The following is a 23389-nucleotide window of genomic DNA, read 5'->3' on the forward strand; positions in this document are numbered from 1 at the left end:
ACTTTTTAAATAAAATATTATGCGGTCATAAACACTTTGGTACTTGACATAAAATAACATAACGCGATCGTCAAATTAGATAGAGCAGTACAAGAGTATTTTATTGCTTAGATGGAGTTTGGCCTTTGCTAGGGGTTACATGACAGCGATATTCAAATCCAATCATTGGTGTCACCCAGGGTGGTTCATGCAGAATACCTACGCGGGGATTTGGCAGTAAATGTAATACCGCCGTCGTCGCCGTCGCGCCGAGGTTCTCGCTCGTCGCAATCCTCTTGCAGCACCTCGTCTATGTAGTCTGCAACAAATTCACTACCTTATGGCATTTGTAATAAGACAAATTTATATTGTGCACAAAACAAACATATTGTTTACAAAAAAAAGCGATATATTAAGGTTATAATTAATTTTGTATTTTAGGAAAGGTATTATGTAAATGTACAATGTTTAGACGAAATTAAAATAAATCATGTGCCGCATGTTTAGTATTTGTATTAATATTCATTTTTATATTCCCACATGCTGGTGTAACACGAAGCATTTGTGCTCGCAAATAAAATGTAACAATGATATCTAATACGACATAAAATTAACGAAAAATAAATAAATAAATATTTGAACCCACACGTGCATGCGATCGACACTCGTGATAATAATAAAGAATAAATAAGTACCTAATCTATAATACTTTATTTTACCGTGCGTGAACTGTTTTGCCGAACCATTTTGCTGGAATTCAGGGAAAGTGACATGATTTTTGCCATCCTGAAATAAATAAAGAAGAGTTGAAGTACAAATAACCTAGTAACTTTTCCTTACATCAATCTTAATACAACATCACATTTTCCATTTAACTTACGCCTCAGTATTTGTAAAAGTAAACTATTTTGCGTAGGTATTCAAGCCTTCTTCGCAAACCTGGTATCAATTCCAAAATTCGGTGTTATAAAATTGCAATTTAATTTGGGTCTTTAATTTATATTGACAATTCTTACACCTCCGTTTACCAAATATTAAAACAAGAACGTTACCTGTTTTCCACGTTTACTGCGTTTATGATGGTGTTTTCTGTCGCCGACACGACGGCGAATATTCATATGAGTTTTATAATTGACTTGTGTGCCGAGGTCCCGGTCATTAACAGCATGGCGGCTGTAGCTCAAACGACGATGCTATACGCAAACAAGCTTATTTATCGTTCTAACTTTTAAATACTACAATTATTTCACATTGAGTTCAATACAATAGGCATGAGATCATAAAGAAGACCTCACATTCAGTTGCCCTAAGTTTTCTAATAGCAGGATGTATGCAAAGCCACACAACTGCAACTTTTTTAAACCAGTATAGGCTACGATTATAGTCGGTTCTCTATTAAACAGCAACGAGACAAAACAAAGAATCTCGTTTCTAATTTCTCGACTTCTTAATTTGCAAGTAACTTGACAATTTGACTATTAGAGGAATTCAGTGAAATTAAACATCTCGATTGAAGTTCTAAGATAACCTGAATAGCAAACTATTATTTGTGTTTCATAAAAGTTAAATAAGTTATTCCAAGAAACTTATTCCACGTTTAACGAGAACCATCGTTTTATTGAAATGAAAGCATACGTACCCGTCTGAAAGGTTTACACAGCTCTTCAGCAAGGAGATGGTGTATTTTGGCATCGGTAAGATCTTTTTTGGACGGATTATACTCCAATTCCTGCATGTCTATGTTCCAAGTTGAAGAATCAATTTGGCTAAAGCTCGGACTGAAATCAAACAAAGAGTAGCTATACCTATCTATGCAAGACTGTGGCGATGCGACGGTTCAAGGGTTGATTGAGTTAATCGTTATTATTTGCGACATTAACGTCGATGCATATTCGGAAACAGAACATTTCTCTGTGATTTTTAAACCTAAAAAGTATTTTTTCTTTGAAAATGAAGTTTAAGCCAATTAGCCTTTAACCATCGATATAATACTTAAGAGAAAGAATATTTTTTTTATATTTAAGTATTATGCAACTCAAACTAATGATACCTTCCGTTGAAGTTAGCATTTGTATAGTTCTTGAATATTGCGGACATTGACTCGGCTCCAGAAATATTTCCAATAGTAGATGCATTTCGTTGCATATACTCTATCGCATCTTTCATAGCTAACTTCGAATAAGTTTCCAAAATTTTTGGCTCAGCACCCTGGATATAATATTGAAATTTTAGTTACATTTGATGTGAATATTTTGTAGTTAATAAAAACAGTCCATTACCTGATAATTTCTGAGTAAAAACGGTCGAATAAATCGGTTGTCAAATCTTTTAAATTTATCCCTCATGTGGTGGTTTCCGTGCTTACCCAGAATATCTTCAATACCAGCCATTAAATGATCCATACACTAAAAAAATAAGGAGAAATATATTATAAAAGTCGTCCTATCTAGAAAAAAAAATTGTACGTACATAGGTTACCTCAAGGTAAACCGAAAAATGTAATAATATTACTTACTCTTTCATGTATCCTCTCATTCATTGTAGGTTTTCTTTTTTCAGCTGTCTTAACGTTAAGTATTTTGACAAGTGGCTTTATTGTGATCCCTTGTATGAAAACAGTAAAGTATATGACTGCTATCGTAGTTGTAACGAACATAGGCTGTAATTGTACAACTTCTGGGTCTATCAGAAGTACTAAGGCGAAAGCAACCGCACCACGTAAACCTGTAAATCAAATGAATGTTCACTCACAAACAATAATTTTACTATAACTACTTCTACAATAAAATGTTTAAAGCCTGTTTCACTAGTTTCAAATAAAGTTTATTAGGTACCATTCATTTAAGAGCATAGATTAGAGTGTAAATTTGTATTTAGGCGACTTATACATTTACGTGACGTAAATTAACTTTACTGAAATATGATTTCTGATAAAAGAAGTTCTAACTAATAGATTATAGGCTGTCAAAGACATCCATTTTATATGTACGTTATTATATACGTGGTCTATACTATTATAACAGTACAATCGAGTAATAATCAATAGTTACCAGAACTTATTCATACTTGTAAACGTCTTCTATAATATAACTTAATCATATTCACTTTATAAATACGTATAGCGTTGTTTAAATAAAACAGCCATACAATGCTATAATAATGCTGAGCCCTAGAGATTTCCATATTTAGATATTCCATTTGCGAGACTAGATGGAGACGTCAGCGTACATGTAAATAATAGAATATTGCAAGCTACAACTTAGTTTAAATGAAAGAGAATTTTTAGTCTAGCCAACGCCTGCAAATGGATATTTATCTGCATAGGTAACTGTGAATGCAAAAGAGTTAAGATCATAGAAGGTGATATTTTACGTATTTTAATTTAGAAAGAACTCTTGGTAAGAACAAACTAGAAACACAAAGTTTAAATTAGGTAAAGAGAATCTCAAAAACCCAGAAATCTCTTTGTTCACATTATACATGTTTTTTTGTTTATACATTTCAATACCATGCGATTAAACTTACCTCCATAAGACATAACAAATTTTTCAACTCTATTTAATTTGTGCAAGCGAAACTTATTAGCTACAGCGCTAAAAATATACACCCCTGAAACATAAAATAATATTTAGTATCATCATCATCATCAGCCGCAGGATGTCCACTGCTGAACATGCGCCTCTCAAAGATATCCAGATTGACCTATTGGAAGCGACCTTTAGCGGATAAAATAATATTAAAATTATTCAAAAAATATAAGAGGTATCTATAAAAACTTCATAAAATTCATACCGCAGATAAAAGGTTTATAAAGATCGTGGAAAATCTATTCAAAAAGATCTAACAATAACAGTATAAAGTTATATGAATACTTTTATCTACGAATATTGTGTAGTACCTACTTATTATTTGTGTAAATTTGAAGAAGTATCGTAAGTAAAATAATATAATAATGAAATAAACGTACCTATTATCCGAAATATTGAGCAGAAAACAATGGTCAATAGAACGAACCAAGTGTTCCAATCATGGTTATTGTTCACCGTTGCCACTCCAAGGAACATGAAAATGATTGTCTCTGAAGACGATGAAAGCATCTTCATTGTGTATTTGATTGTCGTGTGCGACTTGTGTGATATATTCGCTTCCACATAATTCTTCATTGTTATACCGCAAAATGTAATCCTAAGATTGAAACAATAATTAGAGTTTATTATACTATATTATGTACCTACCTACATAGTACGTTTTAGGTAATTAAGTTTCTAGGTACCTATACATATTTAATTATAAATACGACACTGTTTTCAGTTTCGTTTTTATGTATGTAGCGAAAATTCACTTTTTATCATTACCTGGAAAAGGTTGGTAATGAAAAAGTACAAGGACTAGATAAAAATAATAATTTTTAGTTGCTGTTATTTTCAAAGATTTAAATTGATTGTTTCATTTATTATATTACCTTATTTATGAGATTACCAGCGGGCGATATAGGGTAATATGAGGTAAACAAAGCCTAAGAAAATAGAACACGGGATAATACAAAACATTTTGAGCTAACTCAGTATTATTACGTAATGAAAATAAGAAAGTAGAGGAGAAACGAGGATTACCTTTTTTAAATCTCCAAAAGATTGTATCAGAATAAATTTGCTGCGTGTTTTATATTTTTATCCTTATTAATTATATCTTAACTGAATAATTGCGAGATGTAAAAATAAATTCATTTCAATGAAGCTATGTCTATATTCGACAATTTTCTTTTACTCGACTCTGGTAAATAAAAATATTTTGCTCCATTTGGAATAATATCTACAACTAGTAAAATAGTCATTGTATGTGAATATTTCCTCGGATAGTTTAGTGAAGCGACTAGTAATTTAACCTAATCGATTCCAATTTACTGCTAGCGAGCGTCCGAACGAAATACAATTTGTAACATCCACATAGGCTCTATAGGCGTCCCTAGATCTTAACTCGATTTTTCTATAAAACTATTGCAATTATATTATGTAGAACTGTTAAAATTTTACTGTACAATTCATTTGTAATGACTACATATGTAAAACAAAGATATCATATTTTGGAATTGAAACCAATTTCTTTTAACTTTCTGTTACTTTTAAATTTTTGGTTAAAATATCTAGAAAAAAATAATGTAAATGAATACTTACGCTAATATCCCGCTCATGTGAAACATTTCGGCATTTAAGTAAGCCAGGTACGCCATTACAAAAATAAATATCGGCTCTATGACTCTGACTTCGTGTGTGAAGCGCGTAACGAGGCCCGTGGCGAAGCCCCACACCACGCCAATGCAGGTGCCTCCCACGGCTACCACAAGAAACGATGCCAGTCCAGCCAATATGTCCGTGTAAACGAGACGTGATGGACCCATTTCCCTGTAAAATTACTTGCCCGTAAATTTTTCCAATATTTTATATTTCAATGTTTGCTCCGGCATCAATTTTCTTAAATAATATTGTTTTGGAAATTATTGGTTAATTTAATTGAATGAGTTATAATATTACTCTCAAAAGAAAATGCTATTAATGCTCCCAAGAAATTTTGTACTAGTGAAGTTAAATAAGTGTGGAGTCCAATTTATAGTATGCATTTCATTTTTAGTTTATAAGCAATTTCTGTCAATAAACAAAGATTTTCGTTTATTTCTATATTTCCCATGAAACTTATATTTTTGTTAGGACTGAAATGTTTATCGCATAATGATTGCGCACTGAAAATCAGAGCATGGGATGGCCTTCAACTAAATTGGATGACCTACTCGTATTCTAGGGTGCAGAGGGCCATTAAACACAGGCAGTGCATAACCGCAGTTTGCGAACATCTCATTGTCTCCCTCTCTCTTTGTTTAGTGTACGACAATCGGTCGGGGCATTATCCATAGATTTTAGAACCTATAAACTTTATAATTGTAGCCACTGTTAATTTGTAAACATTAGCTTCAGGAAATTGGAAAGAAATTAATTCATCCTTTTTACTTATATAAAATGTAAGAAAAATAGATGCCTTAGACTCATTAACTTACGTATACGCCTCGAACATGTGATATAAAACAACTGTGACCGCATCATTCAGCAGAGATTCTCCAAATACTACTATGTACAAGACCTCATCTACGTGTATCTCTTCAAAAACAGCCAACACTGCTACTGGATCTACTGCTGAGATCAGAGCACCGAAGAGTAGCATGTCGAGAAGTGGGGTGGTGCAACCAAACATACCCGTTTGGCCACATGCCCATAAGGATGCTCCTAAAAATCAACATATTGGGCTAAAATTTATGTTATGCATCATTCTACAAGAAGGGTGAGATCAAATATTTGTGTAAACAAAGAAAATATTACAAAACGCAATATGTAAACCAGGTGTCTTATCTTATACATTTTAATCAAGTTATGAGCAAGAAACAGATTATACTGCTTAGTTTTCTTACCTATAGTCAACGTGTTGAAAACTGTGCCAACTACCGCGAATAACAATATTGTTCCTAAGTGATCGAAAAATAGTCTGTTAGGCATAAAATATCCTGCGTCCAGTATTATAGGAGGCAGCATGTACAAGAAGAATGTATCAGGAGTGAGTGGCTGGACGTGAACACTGTGGGTGCTCAGCAGAAGTGCTCCAATCAGCACTCCGACAAAAATCAGAAGACACGATTCTGGGAACATTCTTGATAACTTCGGCGCCATGTGGAAACCTGCAACAAAGAGGCTCAAATAAACCTCTTCCTTTACAATAAATAGTAATGTCTATATCTGACACTGTCATTGTAATTTGCAAGTTGAAAGAAATACAAAATTGAAAAAAATATAAACCATGTAAAATCTTCACGTTAAAAAATGATAATAAAGTTAAATTAATGTGAATGTTGTTATATTAATTGTTTATCAAGTCCCAAAATTCTAGCGTTTTGCAACAAAAACCTTACCCATGAAATCTAAAGTACAAAAAGAAGTAAACAAAATGTTACCACAAGCGAAATCATACACTAGTATTTATGAAATATTTGGATCGTCACCATTTAGTAATGTGCTATATAAAAGTCCAAAAAAAAGTGATAAAGACCGTTATACTTGTACAACAAATTGTGGAGATAGTGAAAATAAAACTGATATCAAAGAATCAACAAATGTCAATCATGCTAAATATGTAACCAGTGAAAATTATCACCATCTGAATAAAGACGTCAGTTATAAATCCGTAGTGCGATCAAGCAGTACCATATTCTATGATCTTGATGACATCGCAAAAAGGCATTCGTTTCATTGTCTTACTGAACTGAGTATATCAAATGCAAATCTACTGAAGGTTTTAAAGATACCAGCCACCACAAATGTTTTTGGTGGAAGATCAGAAGCTGTAGTACAAGAATGTGCAACGCAAATTCAGCCTAAACGCTTGGCACGTGATAGCATTGAGATTAATGCTAAAAAAGCCAAGAGGAAATTTTATCGTGATTTGATACTTTCATCTGAAATATTTTTAAGGGATGAAGAATACACTAATGATTACAACAAAAACCATCATTATGACAAAAATATAAGTGACAAGCAACAAAAGTTTTGGTCATATGCAAAGTATAGAACAGAATACACAAATCCAGTGAGTGAAGTAAAGAAGCATAGAAAAAAGGAAAAAGAGAAACAAACCGAAGACCCGTGTCCATGTCAGTTATTTTCTTACGTATGCCCATGCACTGACAAAAAATCCCTCACCAAATTAGCTAAAAGTAGTAAATCTATTACAGTTATTGACCAAGTTACCAGTACCACAAAATTTTTTGAAGATGAAACCAGAGATATGAAGAAAAAGGCAACAAAGAGACAGAAATGTCATAAGTTTAAAGAAGAAAAACTTACTGGTATAAGTCCAATCGAAACGGTCGAAAGTATGGTTTACAAAAATAAATCTATAACTGATCACGATGCACCGAAATTACATGATGTGTTAGACAGAGACCAATGCAGTGTTAAAAGTAAACCAAAGTATCACAGAAAATCACGAAAAATAATATGCCCAAATTGTAAAGAAAAGGTGGAAATAATAAGCACTACCGAAGAAGAGGAAAATCTGAAATGCGATTCCTCGACATATGGTAGCAAAGAAATATCGCCAACTACAGCATACGCATGTAGAGCTCCACTGTCCAAAAACCATAAAGGAAAAATTGAGAATGACGGCGACATTTGCTTTCACGAACCTCGTTGTGAGATGGTGCCGGTGTGCCAAATACTACCATGTGATGACAATTATTTGAACTCTAAAAGTAATAAATCGCAAACAAGTCCAAAACAAAATACACGCGTTATTCGAATTACTAAAGCGTGCAGGCATCATCCACCGTGTACAGTCGTACCATCATGTCAAAGAGCAAACGTTCTCAAAAACAATTGTGAATATATTCCTCCATGCTTACATCGGCCTCGTTGCGTTAATCTACCTCTTTGTGTTCCATTTTCTAAAAGCATGCATTATGAGGAAGTGAACAAGCATGTTGATGAGAACGAAAATTCAGAATGTCCACACGTTCCGAGATGTAAATACATTCCACTGTGTCAACATGATTCATTGGTAAATAATGTTAACCATCAAATCCATATGATACCGCAGATGCAACACGCTTGTGAATTTATGAATGGATACCAAACACCAGCTTTTCTAATTACTCCACAAACGAATTGCATGCCAAATTCTTATTCTCCTTGTCAGGTTTCGTCTCCAAATACTTGTTCGTATAAACCATCGAAATCATGTCAATATGACTGCACCGATAATAAATGCTACACGTTTAATGTTCCGAAAGCTAGCAACAGCAACGAGATGGTCGTATTCATAAGGGATGTCGGCTGCCAATTCCGCAACAAGAATTATTCGCCCAAAGAATCAGTTATGCAGTCCAAAGTTTCCAGCGAGTCAATAGATTTTGTTGATGTAAAAATAGACAAATATTATACTGACGTCCATACATTACGTTATGAAGATAAGTTCACCAATCCAATATCAGGAGGTGAAGTTTCTTTGTCATCGGGATCGCTTAGTACTTCCATAGAAAATAATACTAATTCTCCCTCGCATGAGCAACGTGCTACCCGAAATTCCCCACGTTCTAGACAAACAGGGTTTAGTCCGGAGGCAGCATATGTAACTGCATTCAATATATATGGTGAACCTACTGCGACTGCAGCGCACATTAGCCCCAACAGCCTCAAAGAATTGAGCAAGTGTGACGCTCGAATGTGTCGCGATTGCCTCAATCCGTCGAACGTTAAATCTCGCAAAAGTTTACTAAATCATAAATATAAGAAAATGTTCAACAGAAGGAAGAAATGTAGATCATCTAGACATGTCAATTTAAATCGCTCGAAACAAATTATATATCTTAAAACCATTGAGAAAAATAATTACGTGTAATAGCGTACTTATATTTTATGGTGTTTTGTTTTTATTTATCTCTGAAATTGTATTATGCGCTGAAGAATTTTTAATCAATCGTTATCATTTTGTTTTCTTTTTTTGTATTGCTCTACAATAACTAAATAAACAATTAACAAACCGGCGTAACTCACCACTGATAATTTTTAGTAGGTAGATCGTAACACACTCAAGAACATCGTATCTCAAAATGTATACAAGAAAATATAAATCCTTGCTTGAACTCGATGTACAAAACAACATGTTTGCCAGATATGTTTCAAAGTGGGTCACCACCTTTGAGGAAGCCCTACAAATTGCACCTAACTTCCGAGCAGAAGCAATTATACTCTGACTTACTTTACGTGTAATTAACACAACTAAGAAATCAATGAAAATACTTGACATGTTCAAGAACATAAAACATGAAATAGTGGTATGAATTCTATAAAGTATAAACGTTAGCTATACTATAGGTACAAATAGAATATATGAGGTATTTAGATTGCAACAGATTTTTTGTAGCCTCTTCGCTCTAAACACTAGTCATTATTTAGACGATGCCATTTTAGCGCTGTAATTTTATACCACGACAAAAAGTGTAGAGAAGCCATCAAAAACATGCCTTTTTATGTATATAATATGACTATTTTTAGCATGCCATTTATATTGTAAATCTAAAGATATCAATATAAATATGAAATAGTAAAAAGATACATGTATAAAAATCTAAGGTCTCAATCGCTTGCGTTGTTACCACAAGAAATTTGTGTACCAAAAATAACAGCTATTTTGGGCATTTCACGGATTTCAAGGGTCGTCATTGATTAAACTTTACTTTAAAGCCATATTTCGGGTACCTATGTAGGTATGATATTGCTAATCACAACAAATTTGTTGACCTTTGTATTTCGAGATACAATAATAATAACTAAATTATTTATCCCAGTACCTTTAAATATAAATTATTCATTCGAATTACTGGCGTAGGTGTACCGACTAAATATAGAGTTATTTCAAGAACTGATATTAATTTATTGGTTTGAAGACGTAAGTCGGGAAATTTAATTTGGTATAACGCTCTTTATATGGTTTTATCGACTGTTGCGCAAAAAGTGACATTATAATCATACGCTATTAAACTGATTCTAATATCCAGTTGTAGAACTTAACCACATGAATTATTTGCACGTGACTATGACGAAACCGTGTTTTTGACAATTAAAAGCTAAGTTGATAAATAATTATCTTTAATACATTGTGGGTACTTAAATAGTATGCTAATAATTATCGTAACCTTATTGAAATTAGACCAAATATAAATTAACAATTAATAAATAAGTTTTTCATTTGTCCATAATTTTTTATTGAAGTAAGCAGAGGGATGGCCTGAAACTGAGACCAAAACGTATCCAATTCTATATATTAGCAACTAGGGATTGCAATCCCGCAGCTCATTCAATCCCGCGTGATCGATATGCCGGACCGATCGCGCCACTGAACCCATATTAAGATAGGAAATTTGTATCATGACAATACTAACAACTGAATTTGCGTATCTCACTGACTCAGAACCTAAATTAAAAAAAAAAATCAAAATACAATAGGAACCTATCCAATCCCTAATACGGGGCTTCGCAGGGATCGAAACAGCCCCTTTCGTTTCGTGTACCCTTCAAATTTGTCCAAGGGCTGGGAATCGATCCAGTTTTCTTTTGTTGTACAGTCAACCGATCCCTGCGTCCCAGATACTGCCGCATATTAATAAACTTTATAACTAAATATTATTTTCCTTCGTGTCCTATTTTTTTATAGTATACGGTGGGTAGCCTAGCAAATGGGTTACCTAATAATGGTCTCCGTTCATCAACACACTCAACCCTCGTGGCGTTTAGCTTTGAAGGAAGGCGGGCCTACGGCAATCTCACTGACCGATGACCGCACGACATTGCTTTACGTCTGTTTTCTCAAAGGCTCTATCAAGAATGTAGACCGTAGAGTTGTTTGTACTGCCACTGAAGCTATTTAACATTTTTGCTAAATTATTCATTCATGTTAAGAATTAAATAAATTTAATAATTACATACTCAAGGGTTGCTGTGGCTATCCCTAAGATCCTAACATGGTAATTTTACAAGTAACTTTATGGACACTTCAAATATATGATGACTTAAAACAAGTATTTAGCTAACTAGCCTAATTTATAAATATTTCTCTGATAATTATTAGGTAGTTCCCTAATAATCTTATTTGTAGTCTACAGGCCGCCGTGCAAATCGATTTTATCGGAGAAACACTTCAGAATGTTTCAAGGCGGCATAAAGCAAGGGCTTTAATACAAAGCCCTTAAGTTAAAAATATTAGGACAGCTGCTCGCTCTGAATACTAAAGAAGTTAGAGTCAGCATTTTAAGCTATCCTACTATAAAATGATTGTAATTTTTGATTATGGTTCATGATAATTTTACTGAGTAGTGTTTTCTCGTATTTTTAACGATGTTCTAGTTGGGATCGAATAGATTTCATCGGTTTTATAAAAAATAATACTAACTCAGTAATTCTAAATAACGACTACATATTTATAACTATGGCTCTTATTTCATGCAAGCGCTGTGCCGCAGAAAGAAAATACAGTTGCAAAAAATGGTCGAAATGTTATGTATTCTACAATTAGAAATACATCGTTAATATAATATTATGTAAAAATAACTTATGTACTTCATTTTTATTTTAAATTGCTTTCTATTTATTTCAATCACATAATTTCAACACTAGATAATATTATTCTGTATTAGATTTCTATGACTCAACCGTCAACGTTTCTAATCGCAATAGCAGACAAGTAACAACAGCAACACATTTATTTTAGGCGCTTTACATTTATATGACTTTCAAATTGGAATCGCAACGATATTACATGTTCACATAATTATTTATCATATATTTTTCAGTATAGAGTCATTTTAAGATTACGTAAATAAATGGAACCACATACCTTCACGCCTTTGAGATTTTAACTTTAGATTTTTACAAAAATACAATTAAGTATGCAATTATTACAATCTCATGTTACACGCACTTAAAAAAACTCCGCAAAGATTCTTAGATTTTAAGACACACAAAGAAATAATTAATCTCTTTGTTCCAGTGACCTTATTTTTATACAACGTCTCAAATAACGGCAGAAGAAATTTAAAACTTTTAATAAAAAACGCTGCTACGAACATTACTTAATACTTATTGTAACCTCTCTAGGCGTTTAGGAGATTGATGACTGATAAACCCATCTGAAATATGTTTTTAACTATAACAATGTTTATACTTTAATTGATTTATGATTTAGCACTAGCGTTAGCGAAACTAATAAGTTCTTTAGTATTTAAGTTCAATAAAGGCCCTGTGATGATATAGATACCTATAATTATAATCAAAGGGAAATAAATGGTTTTGCATATTTTTATACAAGATTACAAATACGTTCAAAACATTCAATACCCGTAATCATCCGTTGAAACCTACACCGTTCACATAACATGTAGTCCTTTTATTCTATAATACAGTTATTAGATTCCGATCCCACAAAGCGTTTCATTTTATTTGCTTTGAAAATTTCACTTACTATTTCTAACTGGGCTAGGCATTAGTTCATTACAAAAATTTATCAAGTTTAGCATTTTGAGTTAAGAACTTATAGAGATATTTCTAATGTTTATAACTATGAAAGCTTTATCTTGGATAAAATGGATCTACTGCTGGTATACAGATTGAGAGTAACACTACATCGATTACACGACAGTAATTATCTCGTAAGAACCGGCAAAAAAAGTATTTAAAACGACTTACCAATTTTCGCAATGCTAGCGAAAAATATCCACACGCCAATCAGGAAAGGCGTTTCGACTCTATGAAATTCAACCGCTGCTATGACGAAGGTCCTTTCTTTCTTCGGTTTGATGGTAGTCGGTAGATCAGTGGTAGTCTCCTGGTTCTGGCGTAGTTGCGTGCCGAGCGGCTCTCCTGGCAGTGGCGCCACGGGACCCATGGGTCCGAACCCCAACCCGGGATACGTTGAGATCCCATCAACTGTTATGGACGGACTAGTTTTTGTGGTACTCTGTAACAAGGGAAATTCTAAGATACTAAGTTAGAAACCATCTTTATAACGCCTATTACGAAAGGAACGTGATCAGCTAATCGCATTAGATAAGGAAATAAAATAAACCTTTCAAAAAGGCTGTATTATGGTATTTTATATTGTATTACTACGTAATAAGTCTCTCATATGTTCTGGCTGTTTATCACCGCTTGATCTATTTCTGCCACTAAGCACCAATGTGTAAAAGATGCTGCCGTCAGATTTAAAGGACAGGAAAAAACATTTAAAAAATTTCTCGTTTAGGTCGATTTAATGGGGCAAATAAAGTCATTTTATTCTAATTCCAGGTAATAGAAATCCAAATGAGTAGAATAGGGAAAATTCTATGAAGGTAATTCGCATATAACCATAGTGTCACGCTCGACATGCCTTTTAGAACAACGTATCTTACGAGGAATATGTGCTTGTGTTCCTTCCTTTCCAACTAACTGGCACATAAAAACTTCCGTTTCTTTAGATCTCATTTCTTGGGAAATACTGCTTTTGTGAGATTTATCTAGTTTCAATTTGACTGTTCTTTAAAAGTTTATTTCCGACAATTGTATTACAATTAAAGAGTTTTAATCGGAAGAAAGAAAATGATATCCGTTAGTTACATAGGTATTTACAAAGTTAAAAAAATGTGAGGCTTTATTTAAATACACCAAAATTAACAATGAATAACCATAAAATAGTACATAAATTGCATATCAAACAACTATGGCTTTATTTGACTACTTTCCCAACAGCTGAAAATTATGAATTCGGAACATTTAAATTCCGCTCAAGGATAGCGAAAAATATATTAAGAAATTCCAATTTGATAAACTTTTCCATGGTCTTTATTATGATTGGCAAGTGAAATGTCAAGTTTGAAGACTTTCTCGACAGCAGTCGACGTCTGTAAGGTATCTATTGACCTTGGCCCGAAACGGCCTTTGTCTCGATACCGCGACCTTCGCAAGAAGTAGATTAGACACTTTGGGAAATTGCCCCGGGACACGTAGATTTTATTATGTCAATAAAACAAGGACTACAGAATATCTAGGTTACGAACTACAAAATATTTATTTATATTGTAGAGACGGTTATTTTGTTCTTTCTGACTTCCGAATGAAAATAATGCAGTCTGTTTAACGTTTCCGACGATGCATTCGTTGGTAAATAACGAAATGGAAACTGTAGAGTAAATGAAAACTGCGAATGTCATTTCATATTTTGTATACATTTGTCACGAATGAGAGTTGTGTTATAATGTTTGGTTAACAAATATACTCTTAAAGGTCTTTGTTGATTAATAAAAGTACGATATTAAAGAAAGTTTTTCCTTTACGACGTATTAGTAATCAAAATATACTAGATTGAGTTTTATATAATATGTTACTATGTTCTAAGTTTTATCTTAATTGCACAATTTTAATTATCGGAGTGGTCTATATAATTCTTCAAACACACTGATACTATAGGAATAGAATATAATATTATTGCCTACCGAAAGTTATTTTATATATAGAATGATGTAACAAGTATTTATTTACTCAGTTTGTCAAAGTCAAAGTATTTATTTACTCATCAATCAAATTGAAAACAGTAAATTATTTTTATATAAATTTCCCAAAAATAACAACAAAAAAATAATTATATATATATTATTGGCAAAAAAAAGATATAAAAATTTGGCCGCCCGAACAGGGACTTGAACCCTGGACCCTTGGATTAAAAGTCCAATGCTCTACCGACTGAGCTATCCGGGCTATATCTGGGCTCTCGAAATAGACGTATACACTATGATCACAGTAGTTTTATGATATTTAATTACTATTTCACTTAGTTTTTAGAATTTATGAAGTTTAAAAACAACAAGCAAGTGCGAACATCATTAATTTGCTGTTATGCTTTACAATGAAGTTAAAAAAACACATTGTATGGCATATAGTAATTATTTATTATTTAAGACAGTTATCCTCTAAAAATGCACTCACATATTTACCTACAAAAGATTATATTTGAAATGATCTAAATATTGATCGAAATTTAAACATTAAAATTATTATTAAGTTGTGTTTTGAACCGGGTTACATGGAACTTTCGCCACCGTAGGCCACTTCAAATCCCGTGGAAATATTTAGTGGGACTTTTATCCCGGAAAACGCGAGCAAACCCGCGGGCAAAAGCTAGCATTGAATATCTACCGAATTCTTTGGTCGAATTATTGTGGTTGGTGGCCAGTTGTGTTACCCGACAAAGAATATGTCAAAAGTTGTCACTCGCCACATTTGCAAGATGGATTAGGTACTTTGTTCCGGAACAAAACCGGTTTTTGTTGTTACCTGAACAGCACCGCTCTGAAGCTCCTGTTTAAATCCCGTGTCGGGAAAATTGATAAGTACCTAGTTTGTTTCTGCTCAGTATCAGTCCGGAGTTTGAAAGTGCCCGCAGCGATATGGCGATAAGATCAAATCATAGGAATTATATGGCGAAAAGCGGGTGTCATAGTTGCAGCTCTATTTTCTGAATTCAGGGATAGAGGCGTGATGTGCATTTGTTTTTGTTTTTATGGTATAATATTTTTATATTGTCCCTCAAAATGAGCTAATTATCTTTTTAATTAGCTTAGCTAATAACACTTACTAAACTAGGCACTAGTAATCAAAATAACACAATAGACGTCGCATAATAGTTTTTTTGATTACGGGAATTAGACTTTATTTGGAATCGTTATAATTATGTATCAATTTAAAGAGCTGTGGAAGTATTTACGCAGCTGTTGTTAATAATATCTAATTATTACGCTTAATGAAATTGTATAAATAACCTAACAACTGCTTTGTGTTTCTTTTAGTACACGTCTGTTAAGAGTGATAATTTCTAGTTCGTTGATCTTTAGGGATCTTTCGGCATCATCGTCTCTATCGGCATTATTCACTAGTATCCTAATTCACCAAGCATGCAGAATTAAAAAAATCTATTACGTTACTTTGTTATTTATAGGCACAACTACTACTTATATCTATTTATTGAATTATCTATGTTGTCATAATTTACGTAGGGTAGGCAATTATTCTATAACTAGTCATTACCTATAAAACTCCCTAGAGCCGTCCCGTCGCACCGTGCGTCAGACTTTATATATGTATATATAGGTAGATACTCATTAAACAAAGCCTCGTTTGAAATTTATTTACATAACGTGAATATTTGAAACGTACCTTAACTGTGCACGTTTTACCCAAACAATACAAGCAACGTGATAATTAGCGAATCAAGATTGGCGCGGTTCGAAAGAATTGAAAATTATGTAAATAATTCCGTTTGACCTAGTAGGTACGGTTTCTGGAAAATGAAGGCAATTTGTACAGACATTACATTTAAGTTTGTTTGCAGATATTGAAGCAATAAGGATGTAATTTTTCCAGTATAATAAAATTCGACGTAAATTAGACTATAGAACCAGCAGTTCGTCTTGTAGATTTATTCAATCCTCATTTTTTACGTATACTTATTCATTTGAAATTACTATATCGATACTACGACTACTTATAAGCCAAAACATATATGATGAAAGTTGTCATTTCCACGTTTTCTACATAACGTACTTAGTAATTTTGTCATAAAACTACAAGAAACGACAAATAAAGACTTGAGCGATTAAATTGTAAAAATAACACATACAGTATATGTGCCAATGTTCATAGCTACGGTGAGTAGTGACTTATTAGGTTGTCAGTTAATTTGTTGGCTTTCTGCATAAAAAATATATTCTAACCTAACAGTTTTTGGAAAATCTTCAGCTTACTACCATTTACGGTTCAACCGACAGTCACACTAGAATCAAAAATATCCTTAGCTGGCAACTTAATTTGCAATTGAAAATAGGTCAAGGACAATATTTTTACTTTTTAATCTTCTCGACTCCTTCTTTGTTTCGTTCAAAGACTTTCAATTTGAATCAGATCAATGACTGGATTTTATTAATTCTAGCTATGTAATATGCGGCACGACTAGTCCGCGCTAATACAGAGAATCCCGGTTTATAATCCCCGAATCTTGTACCAGATCAATAACGATAAAGCCTTATGACGTCCTGAACAAATACTACTAATGAACTCCAATATATAAACGTGATACGTGAACAGAAAACGAGTTCTATTTGAAGGCTACATTGTACGATTAACAATTGTGATACAATTTTGGATACATTTATATTATGCATCATATTTCGCCAAATAGTCTGATTGCAGTTTTTGGTTCGATAACTAAACAAGGCAGCCGAAATCTGCGAAAAACTGAAAGCTAGGGGGCAACTAAGGACACTACAAACGCTTCTAATTAAATCTTCAGGGATAAAGGATCTCAGTATGTACCTATATGTCTTAAAACCAACGAACACTCTCATATTCCAACCACGTGACGTATTTATCATAGTTATTTATACTTACTTCAACAGGATTGCCGCGCGCCGCCTGTAGGAGCGCGCCCACGGCCACAAACGTGACCCATCGCCTGCACGCGCGCCGGCTGAGGTTGACACCATGCTTTAGTGACGTCATAGTTCACATGCGTCACTAGACACTACGCGCATCTACTACATACACTGTCACAAACTAATTGCACACTATATACCATGTTCAGTCTTATACACAATTTATGTCCACCTGCTGATTAAACTTCTAAATGGTAATTAAAGTGGATTCGCAATGCTGATTAGGTTTTGTATGAAAATATAATTATTTTCACCTAAGTATGTTGTTCGTGTTACGTCATGTTTTTGGTTATTTATGTCGTCATGTGTCGCCAACTTACTAATACTTTTTACATAATTATTGTATACTACTTAAAGTGAATGATTCGTGACAGAGCGGCGTCTAATCACAACTGTCTATTTATTTATTTAGTATTTGGGAAACACACGGAATAATTACAACTGAACATACAAAAAAAATCTTTACCAGATTATTAATCGCTCTATATTAAGTCAATTTGAGGATGAATTTAGAGAAAAATATATACAGTAGACATACCGATTGAATATAATGAGCTCATTTTGATATAAACAATTAATTTAAGCACATAACCTTCATTTGAACTTTGGCCGCGAAGTTAAGAACGCGAAATCTTGAAATTCATGCTTGAATTCTGTTGAAGTCTAAAGTGCTGCAAAGTCGTTCACATCTCATTTACAAAATACCATTCACATAATTGAGATTAAATTTACATATATAATTATAGTGATGACGTCACATGCATTGGCCCGTGTAGCGGCGACGGTCGGACGCCAGGACGCCCTTGGTTCAAGGACCTCAGGACTTCGAATGTCGTATTATTAGCTTAACACGAACATTTACTTTATTGGCCTCAATTTTAGCAGATCACGAACGAGGTCACATCTCAATATTATATGTATAGTTAAGATGATAGCATTCCAATATAGGACTAATATTAATTTTATATTCTGCCCATTGCTGAGCATGGGCCTCCTCTTTTTCTCAGAGGGTTTAGGGCTTAGACCAGCACCTTAGCCGAGTTGCGGGTTGACAGATATCACGTACCATGAAATTCCTATAGAAAACTTCTCAGATGTGCAGGTTATCGCAAGGTTTTCTATCATCGTTAAACTAAGCGATAATTCAGTAAGAATATATACGTTACTTTCAAAAAAGTCTGAAGTGCTTGCCTATTTGTTTTGAACCTGCAGGCCTTTATATTGACAGTCCGTTCTAGTCCGTTCCACCCCCAACTAGACTATCACCGCTAAAGTTAAAGTTTCTTTTAGAATTTCTTTCATATATTCACACGAAATAATCAATGAAGCAGAGAAAACTTATATGAATTTTACACGCATTTTTAGCACTAACATTCCCAGACTTATTGGAACGTACCTTTCGATATGTAAACGATGATGATAACATACAGACAAAGTATGTCTACGCGTCTACTTTTATCAGGTATATCCTTTTACTCCAAGGAAAAGTAAAAGAACTCTATTATTATTTTTGGCCCTCGCCCAACAATATTATATAGGTTAAATCTATTGCATTTACATAAACATATCTGGGACACAGTTGAAGGATGCGTATTATCATAGTAGACATCATTCTTAGCCTTAATATACGTTTTTCACAAAAATTGTATTCCAAATGGACGAAATTATATTGACAAAAGAAAATATCTTACAGAAAACTCGTACTTTGTCTACATTATACTTATCATTTAGATGCTTATCTTTTTAGTTATTGAGGACTGTACATACCACTCAGCAGAATATATTAATATTTGCCTACTCTCCGCCCTGTTTTGTATACAGAACGAGGACCAAAAAAAAAGTTCGATTTCATAAACAACACATTTAATTAGAATTTTGTAAATTACCAAATTCAATTTACTCCGAGCATAAATAATGGAGCGCCGAGTATTGTTCTAAATGTTTTTTCTGTTTTGTTTGCTAGGTAGTAATCTAAATATAATTCCAATAATTAATGATTATTATGGTAATAATAATAAAACAATAACAAATTGTAAGTACAAATTGAATGACCTAAATAAGGTATCGCGCAGACGCTGTTGCTGAGGAACTCTACATTACCAATAGCCAATGTCAATTCCATAATATTGTTGTATTTCTAGCGTACAAGAAGACAATATATGTAAGACGCTTTAGAGTTATATCGATATTATATTGCTCGCAATAATTGTACGGATTTTTTTTTCTTTTCAATATACGTCAAAGTACTACGTTAACAGGGGTGAAAATTGCCACCTTCTTGCGCTTGTTCAGACGGGATAAGATTTTTAACCAATATCGCAGGAAATAATTAACGGCTCTATTGGAAAAGAAAAACATAATTTTTATATTAATTCATGCTTTACCAGTTATACATATCAGTATGTATATGTCATGTCGTCGTTTACGACAATTAATGTTCCTACAAATACATTCTATTTGTTTTGACCCAGAAAGTAAGGGTAATTAATGATGGCTCAGAGTTAAGATGACATCGACCTAACTAGGGAGGTAGATAGAGATCGCCGGGCTAGCAAAAAAACGAGAGAGAAAGGTATTGGGCTAATAAAATTAACGAAATCATAAGACTAGCTATTATCAAAAAGAGAATTGAAAAATATCTTGAGAAAAATACAAAAAATATTACATAATACAAATTTATATTTGTATTAAACAACATAACAGTTTTAAATCATTTCGCCGTTAATTCCATTTGAAACTTTATAAAAAAAATATTTTACTTGATTATTTGAAAATTTATCAATAATTATAATTAAATCAAGTACATACTTAACTTAATCTTATGTAGTAGGTACACACATTGCATTACTTCAAGTTTTGTTCACGTACATTATTATAGATAGCTTGACTGTTCGCCTAACGTGCGTTGGTGACCACTTACCATCAGCTAACTGCTCGTTAGTACTATAAAAGAAAATAAGAAATTGTAATGAAAGTACCATTATCAGATATAACGGACGTTGAGTGCTACCTTTGCTGTTATGTTAACCATATTCATAATATATCGCACGTCGGTAAAAATAACATTTTATTAGACTTTTACACTGTAGCAATGTATTGTTTGTTTCCCTTGACCAAGTTACCGCGCCCCACAAACAAAGAATTTACATGAATTTATAACCCCAGGCGTACCGACGTTTAGGATACTTTTTCACGCCGACGTGGCCCAGTTGCCTAAATTATATCACGACAATGGAGACAAAAGAACCGAAAGGCATCTATCTTGTGAAAGGCGAAATAAGAACAACAAGATTCAGGCATCGTTTAGATGCTGTTAAAAGTACAGCATTCGCCGATCTTTTCGCCGGCTTGAAGCCTCGAGGAGTGGCGCTATTGTTTTCAGAGATCAAAGTATGCCAGGAAGGGAAGAGGGGTGGGTTAACTTCAGGCCACAATAAGAGTGACATTAGTAGGTAAATAGCATTACAAAAACGTAATGTCCAGACTTCTGGAATATAAAGACAATATAATAAGTATATCTTATGTACAGTTTTTGTGTAACATACAACCAGCAATACCTTATCTAGCATTTTATGCGTAAACGATGTTATTTAAATTAGGCTTATTTTGAGAGAGTTGTCAGAGTTGAGTTTAAAAATACATATTATCTTTTGAAAAATAAGATTTTTGTTAATGTTTAATATAACTGTTTATGATTTACAAATAAAAATATTGCCAACATTCATTTTTATTAGGTACATTTTCTAGATAGAACCTTCAATAAGATAAAGTCGGGTTGATCCTTCACCCGAAACGGCGTCATGTATTTTACACACGTCCCCGCTCCAAGGCGAAAGTTCAAGGACACTGCAGTGGTAGACATGCGACATTGGACCCAAGCTTATTCATTAAAATTTTACATCGACCACTGAACAGTCGTTTAGAGACAATGCTAACTATTTTGTTTGGTCTGGGGAAGGTCCTGGGTTTTGAAAATAATATTTGTATTCATTTAAGGTCTTTTAGTTAAAGACAGACTTTTGGATATATTTGTACGTAATACGCCATTTAGAATTTATTTATATAAAAACCAAAAAAAACGTCCGTAAATTTCTTGCTTTAAAACGCGTAGAATTTAAAGGTTCGTCAAAAAAAGAAGGAAATACAGAGGAAGCAATACGCGGATTGTATAAGAAAATATGATACCTAGGTTTCATGGTTTGTAACAATAGTTGGTGCAGTTCAAGGTTGAATACTGGAGCCAGGCGGGCAGCGGGCCAGGGCGGGGGTGACGTGATACACTATTTATTCATGCCTCAGTCAATATTGGATACTGAGAACTGAAATCAATGGCGGATTACCGTGTATTTTTGTTTTAATTTTTTTTGTTAATATTTATATTTAATTAATGGACTAAGTAATTGCGATTATAGAAGGAACACTAAGTATTCGACAAAATTAATAAAATTAGGCAATTATGGCGTAGGTTTTGTAATTCAAGTAGAATCAAAACACACAAATACAGGCGCTGTAGAAGTATTCGCAAACTTCATTTCACAAAATGGAATATAAGAAAAAAACATCTTACTTTTTAATAAAAGCGAAGATAGTTTAGAATGTTGTCTAGTGCCTATTTTATTTACATGAATGACAATCTAAGTATTTCTAAGAACACATTAATATTTTTATTTCTTGACGCATTTGTTTTTAGAAAAATGTAATTGTACAGTAGCGAGCTTTCGCTATTTCTAGAACGCGAGCTTTATAATAATTTCTGAGAAACTTTGCAAAGAGCACAGACATTTAAATTAATGGTAAAACATTTCTGAGTAACGTTATATTTTTAACTTTTGTTGTATAAATGTGGGTATGTTACTGGCAAGATATTATGATGTTATTTACCCATAATATCGCAATATAATTATAGTTGTAAGTATAATTATACTTTATGATATAACATAAATTACTTAAAGAATTAATGTATTATTCCATAATTTTCCTGTAAAATGCACACACATGCAGAATCGTGCCGCATTCAATTAAAAATATATCCAACAAACTGCAAACCCATGGCATCTTAAAACTTAATGAGTTCCAACATAAAGAGCTTATGCGCTTGGTGCTTGCACTGCGAAATTCACTCACTGAACACAGCTTCAAGCTGTTTCGCAACCAGCTATATTTAACAACTTTAATTTTATATTTCACATTCACTATAGTTTGGTTAATAATATAAACAATCGTTGCACAAATATTTGATGAAATATATTTAAATCTTATCGAATAAAATTTATACTTTATTTTACAAGTAATCATCCACATGGATGTATAAATGTACGTTCCTTTTTCACGAAAAAACTACTGAACTGATGTGGATGA

The 23389-nt window shown here is 33.3% G+C and overlaps 2 protein-coding genes and 1 non-coding gene across 4 annotated transcripts in view; 1 reads left to right on the forward strand and 2 right to left on the reverse strand.

Annotated features, from left to right (window-relative positions):
- Window positions 1-23389, reverse strand: part of LOC115440044 (sodium/hydrogen exchanger 3) — a 39957-nt gene that overhangs the window by 7521 nt on the left and 9047 nt on the right. Inside the window, exons 2-15 of one of the 2 annotated variants that reach the window (XM_030164182.2) lie at window positions 17988-18215; window positions 13257-13527; window positions 6437-6700; window positions 6029-6254; window positions 5154-5381; window positions 3947-4164; window positions 3505-3588; window positions 2495-2703; window positions 2259-2384; window positions 2030-2187; window positions 1619-1757; window positions 1032-1172; window positions 699-765; window positions 203-298 (exon numbers count right to left, since the gene is read on the reverse strand). In XM_030164182.2, the coding sequence (XP_030020042.1) occupies window positions 203-298; window positions 699-765; window positions 1032-1172; window positions 1619-1757; window positions 2030-2187; window positions 2259-2384; window positions 2495-2703; window positions 3505-3588; window positions 3947-4164; window positions 5154-5381; window positions 6029-6254; window positions 6437-6700; window positions 13257-13527; window positions 17988-18098 (2338 nt within the window). In that variant the 5' untranslated portion in view covers window positions 18099-18215. Of the gene's footprint in view, window positions 1-202; window positions 299-674; window positions 766-1031; window positions 1173-1618; window positions 1758-2029; window positions 2188-2258; window positions 2385-2494; window positions 2704-3504; window positions 3589-3946; window positions 4165-5153; window positions 5382-6028; window positions 6255-6436; window positions 6701-13256; window positions 13528-17987; window positions 18216-23389 lie in introns of both variants that reach the window. The other variant, XM_030164180.2, reaches the window with a different exon arrangement.
- On the forward strand, window positions 6741-9498 carry LOC115440045. The gene has a single exon (XM_030164184.1). The coding sequence runs from the start codon at window positions 6934-6936 to the stop codon at window positions 9412-9414; it is 2481 nt and encodes an 826-aa protein (XP_030020044.1). The 5' UTR covers window positions 6741-6933; the 3' UTR covers window positions 9415-9498.
- On the reverse strand, window positions 15230-15302 carry Trnak-uuu. The gene has a single exon. It is a non-coding gene; the product is annotated as a tRNA-Lys (tRNA).

This window comes from Manduca sexta, chromosome 15, assembly GCF_014839805.1.
Source record: "Manduca sexta isolate Smith_Timp_Sample1 chromosome 15, JHU_Msex_v1.0, whole genome shotgun sequence".
Lineage (NCBI taxonomy): Eukaryota > Metazoa > Arthropoda > Insecta > Lepidoptera > Sphingidae > Manduca > Manduca sexta.

Excerpts from the sequence above, each read along its gene's own strand:
- LOC115440045 (XM_030164184.1), top strand. The coding sequence starts at position 6,934 with ATGAAATCTAAAGTACAAAAAGAAGTAAACAAAATGTTACCACAAGCG.